The sequence below is a fragment of the Elephantulus edwardii genome, unplaced genomic scaffold (genome assembly GCF_000299155.1).
Source record: "Elephantulus edwardii isolate Elephantulus edwardi_28Jun2011 unplaced genomic scaffold, EleEdw1.0 scaffold00011, whole genome shotgun sequence".
Lineage (NCBI taxonomy): Eukaryota > Metazoa > Chordata > Mammalia > Macroscelidea > Macroscelididae > Elephantulus > Elephantulus edwardii.
In genome coordinates, this window is record NW_006399761.1 from 21925012 (window position 1) to 21930606 (window position 5595).

The 5595-nt window shown below is 43.5% G+C and overlaps 1 protein-coding gene across 1 annotated transcript; it reads left to right on the top strand.

The window, feature by feature from the left end:
* Positions 1–3363: 3363 nt before the first annotated feature.
* Positions 3364–4326, top strand: LOC102848729 (ribose-phosphate pyrophosphokinase 2-like). The gene has a single exon (XM_006880948.1). It carries the CDS (start codon positions 3364–3366, stop codon positions 4324–4326), a length of 963 nt encoding a protein of 320 aa, XP_006881010.1.
* Positions 4327–5595: the final 1269 nt, after the last annotated feature.

Consider the following 5595-nt stretch of genomic DNA (forward strand, 5'->3'; position numbering starts at 1 on the left):
AATCCCACGGATGTTGATTGTGGATCCAAGCAGAACAAACACTTTAACAATTTCAGTCTTTTCTCCATCTATCATGATGTTACCTATTGGTCCAGTGGTGAAGATTTTTCTTTTCTTGATATTGAGATGTAATCCATACTGAAGGCTGTAGTCTTTCATTTTCTTCAGTGAGGGCTTTAAGCAATGTTGTGTCATTTGTATGTCAAAGGTTGTTGATGAATCTTCCTCCAATCCTGAAGTCACATTCCTCTTCACATAGTCTAGCTTCTCTAGTTATTTGTTGAACACACAGACTGAATAGAAACAGGGAAATGTTACACTTGATGCACACATTTTATTATAAACCATGCCAAAGCCCTATGCTCTGTTGGCACAAAGAACCAAAATTGCTTCTTGCTTCATATGCAGATTCTGAATGAGCACATTTAAGTGTTCAAGGATTCTCCTTCTTCTCAATATTATTCATAATGTATTATGATCCTCACAGTCAAATTGCCTTTGCATAGACAAAACCACAAATAAACATGTTTCTGATATTCTCTGCTTTCCATCAAGACCCATCTGACATCAGCAATGATTATCTCTCATTCTACAACCTCTTCTGAATCCAGCTTGAATTTCTGGTAGTGCCTTGTTGATGTACCATCTATTTTTAAATAATTTTCAATAAATTGTACTTGCATGTACTATTAAGGATAACCTTGTTGATCACCTTCTTTTGAAATGAGAACAAATATGAGTATCTTCTAGCCAGTTAGCTGGGTAGGTGCTGTCCAAATTTCTTGTCATAGATGAATGAACATTTCCAGAGATGCATCCACTTGTTGGAACATCTAAACTGCTACCCCATCAATTCTTGGTGCCTTATTTTTTTTGCCAATGTCTTCAATGTAGGTTGGACATTTTCCTTTAATACCATGGGCTTTTGCTACTTTTTCAAACGTTTCAATGTCAGTGTATTATTTTTGAGACAATCCTTCCACATTCTCTTCCGTCTCACTCAATATTTTGCCCAGAGAACCCTAACAGATCACATGTATATTCTTCCCTTCTGATTTTCTGACTCCACTCATGTTTATACATCATTATAATACTTTTCCTTGTCTTCCTGAGCTGCTGCCCTGTGAAATCTTCTGCTCAACTCTCTAGCTTCATAATTTCTTCCTTTTCCTTTAGCTCTTGTATGTTCAAGAACAATTATATGTTTAAACATTAACTCGTTGCTATCAGGCTGACACCTACTCTTAGCTGACCCTCCATTGAGTTCTCAGAGGCTGTAAATCACAGAAGAGGAGACTGTCTACCTTTTTCCCTTGGAGCAGCAGGTGGATTCAAACTGCGTGCCTTTGGGTTGGCAGCACAGCTCCTTAGCCACTGGGTCACCAGAGCGCTCTAATTATTTATATTGAGTAAAGAGTTGCTCTTCCAAGCCAAAGGCACACAGTTTGAAGCCACCAGCTGCTCCCAGAGACAAAGAAGGGCAATCTTCTCCTGTGGGATTTACAGCCTCTGAAAATCCACTTGAGTCTGCTATGCATCGCTTCCAAATTGATGGTACAAAATAACCAGAATCTAGGTCTTAGTTTCTAAAGGAAAACGTAAGTTCTCTAAAGAAATGGCTGTTTCCAAATTAAGGAGCCAAAAAAGTTACACAGTTTTATATGCAAGATATCTTTTATATTAAAAGAGAAAGAAGTAAGGAAACGACTAGTATGATCATATAAAAAGCATTCCATGTTGTGACCATGGTTTACTGGTTATCAAACACTGAGTTTTAATTCATGGTGATGGGGAAATGACACAGTTGGTTAAATGATACACATGCATGAAGTAGAAAATGTATGTGTGAGAAAGAGAGGGAGTTACTGAGAATATATTATGGTGTCCTAGGTTTGTGCCCCCTCCCCAGCCCCCTGCCCCAAAGTAAGTGTTGTAAATAATAACATCTATAACAAACTCTATGCTTGTCCCACGTGGTTCAAATCCACCTGCTGCTTCTTGAGAGAAAGATGACAGTCTCCTCCCATGAAACCAACAGGCTCTGACAACCAGCTCTGAGGGTCAGCTATGACTTTATTGCAACTCAATGGCAAATAACAACAGAACAACAACAATGCCATCCTATTTGACAATGGGTTTTCTTTGCCGTGATAATGAGGCAGGATTAGCGTGGAGTGTGTATTGAGCCATTGTATGATAATGAGGCAGGATTAGCGTGGAGTGTGTATTGAGCCAATCTATTTTGAAATAGAAGAGATTAAACCGCTAAGTGAGCAGAAGGGGGAGAGCATAGATATCTCTAAGAAACTGGAAAATAGAAGTGAAAGAGACCAAGACCTTCCTGCAGAGCCAAAAAGCCATCTCTCCTCCAGAATCAGCACTCTGAATTCAGACTCCCAGCCTCCCAAACTTGAAGGAAAGAAAATTGTGTTTGTTGAAATCACCCACTAGTGACATGTCTCTCAGCAGCTCTAGATAACAAAGCTCTGAGAACTCTGCTGGCATAGTCTGTAGGGAGTTGCACTGTTCACCTAAAGGACGCTTCTCTGGGGGTTCAAATCCACTAGCTGCTCCTCAGAATAAAAATACAGGCAATTTCCTCCCAGGTGATTTACAGTCTCTGAAAACCTGCTGGAAAGTCAACTAAGAGTCATCTATGAGTCTAGAGACATCAAGGTTATCACTTAATGACAACAACTTTGAGTTTATTTTAAAGGAAATAGAAGCTGTGTCCTGTCATCTGTATTTCTATAAAGATCTCTTTTAAAAAGGCTTTGAGTTTTGAGATAACTAAGACTGTGCGTGTACAACAAATACCTCATGGGATCTGGTTTCTTGGCTGAGGGTTTAGGATTTCACAGGGCCATTAACTGACTTAATATCATGTTTAGTGCTCTGTTCTACCTCCCAGTCCGTTTCATAAAGCCTGCCCTCTGAAGAGCTAACAGCTAGCCAAGGTACAATGATTATCTCTTTTCATCTGGAGCAACAGAGGAAGAAATCGTACAGACTGGGAGGAAGAAATGAATTTGAACACCTGTTTCTTTTGCCAGAAAAACCAGTTGCCTCCACGAATGACTACCTGCTTTGCCTAGAGACCAGAAGAACTCAATTACTGAACGTTTCAACACCATACTCTGCAGATCAACACGGTTAGCTTCCAAAAACCAAAGCCATTTTGTAGAATTCAGCATTCTGTGAGAACTAAGAAAGGCTACGCCTACTTCTCCTTTATCAGCTTTTTTTTTTTTATGATCCTCGATTTCATATTTATGGCAGTAGTTAACGATTCACTCTTTGGAGCTCGTCCACCAGGTCACGGTCACCGCCATCATTGCCACCCAGAGCGCGGAAGGCCCAGCCATGCCCAACATTGTGCTCTTCAGCGGCTCCTCTCACCAGGGCCTGTCCCAGCGTGTGGCTGACCGGCTGGGCCTGGAGCTGGGCAAGGTGGTCGCCAAGAAGTTCAGCAACCAGGAGACCAGCGTGGAGATTGGCCAGAGTGTGAGAGGGGAGGACGTCTACATCATCCAGAGTGGCTGTGGGGACATCAATGACAACCTGATGGAGCTTCTTATCATGATCAACGCCTGTAAAATCGCCTCTTCCTGCCGGGTGACGGCTGTCATCCCCTGCTTCCCCTACGCCTGCCAAGACAGAAAGGACAAGACGGGCGATGGCCGTGCTCCCATCACGGCCAAGCTTGTGGCCAACATGCTCTCGGTGGCCGGCGCTGATCACATCATCACCATGGACCTGCATGCTTCGCAGATTCAGGGCTTCTTCGACATCCCGCTGGACAACCTGTTCGCAGAGCCCGCCATCCTGCAGTGGATCCGGGAGAACGTCCCCGAGTGGAGAAGCTGCATTATTGTGTCCCCGGACGCGGGTGGCGCCAGGCGGGTGACATCCATCGCAGACAGGCTGAACGTGGAATTTGCACTGATTCACAAGGACAGGAAGGTGGGGCAGGGGGACCGGATGGTCCTGGTGGGGGACGTGAAGGGCCGCGTGGCCATCCTGGTGGATGACATGGCTGACACCTGTGGTACCATCTGCCACGCGGCAGACCAGCTGGTCTCTGCAGGAGCCACCAAGGTCTATGCCATCGTGACTCATGGCGTCTTCTCGGGGCCAGCCATCGACAGAATTAACGCTGCTCCCTTCGAGGCTGTGGTGGCCACGAACACAATTCCACAGGAGGACAGGATGAAACAGTGCTCCAAGATTCAGGTCCTTGACATTTCCATGATCTTGGCGGAGGCCATCCGGAGGACTCATAACGGTGAATCTGTGTCTTACCTGTTCAGCCACGTTCCCTTGTAAATTCCAGCTGCGAGGTGTTAACATATCACACGGCCACTCTGTCTGTTTCTCTCTTTCTCTTTTAGCTGTTAGTACTGAAACTGTAAGATCAGGAATGGTAGAAAACACCAGATCTTTGAATTCTCTGAGAGTCATCTTTTTACCCCCATTTAAAAGTTTGAGACAATTCATGTATGGTTTCTTGGGAGACCAATGATGGATGACTTTGCAGAGGGAGAAACATGTGTATCAACTGTTCTGATAGGTGACCTTTTTCCTTTCAGCCCTTGGATGCTCTGATGTTTCAAATCTATAAGTTCACTGTGGGAAGTCATGGTGTATCTATTTTGGGGGTTGCCAAAGGTTGACTTGAGACTAAAGCCTACTATGTAAACGATGATCCTGAAGATAAAACCCTATGTTGAAAGCCCATTTGTTTTGAGCAAACCTCGGGGAAAGTACACTACTGTATATTTTTATTTTATTTCTAATAATCAGTGTTGAAATAAACCACCTTGGTTAATATGCATAATCTGAACCCAATTCTGTTTTTAAAGGAGCCATTGATAGATCTAGTTTTCTACTGACGTGAGACTCGAGAGATTGTCAAGTTTTGTATCATTTTGAATCCACTCACCCATTGCCATCGAATCTGAACAAAGACAAAGCTGGCCCTCCAGTGGGTTTCTGGAGGCTGTAAACTGCATGGGAGGGGATTGTCCATCTGTCTCCCCCTCTGCTGTTTGGATTTAAACCACCTGAGTGACACTCACCTTTGGGTCAGCAGAAAAATTCCTGACCAAGAGCTCCCTCGTTTTTACTTTCCACTCCTGAAGTCCGCGTTGGAATGATGCCGCACCTAGAATTCCATCTCCTGAAAGCCTCTCTTCTTGTTCAGTGGTAGTTCTGATGGAGGAAACTTTTTGGGATGCAGCCTCTGAGCCACCTTGACACCCTCCCGCAGCCAGCAAGGTCCACCTCACGTCCTATCACCTGGTTCTTTTACATCATGTTTTTAGCTACAGCTGTTTTCATTTGCCCCAACAATCTTGTGTTGTGGTTTGCTGCCCAGGCGGTCTCATTCAGAGCCCCGCAAACTTACCAGTGAGGTGACTATTTCTCTTTTGTCATAAGTCAAGTCACATTTTTTTATGTGCATACTACTGAAAACATATGTAACATTATGTCTTTGGGTTTGTTTTTGAAAAATTAAATTCATTGGAGATAGAAGGTTCTAGGCAACTAATGATTTTAACTAAAGTGTTCACATTTTTTTAAAAATAGGGAGAA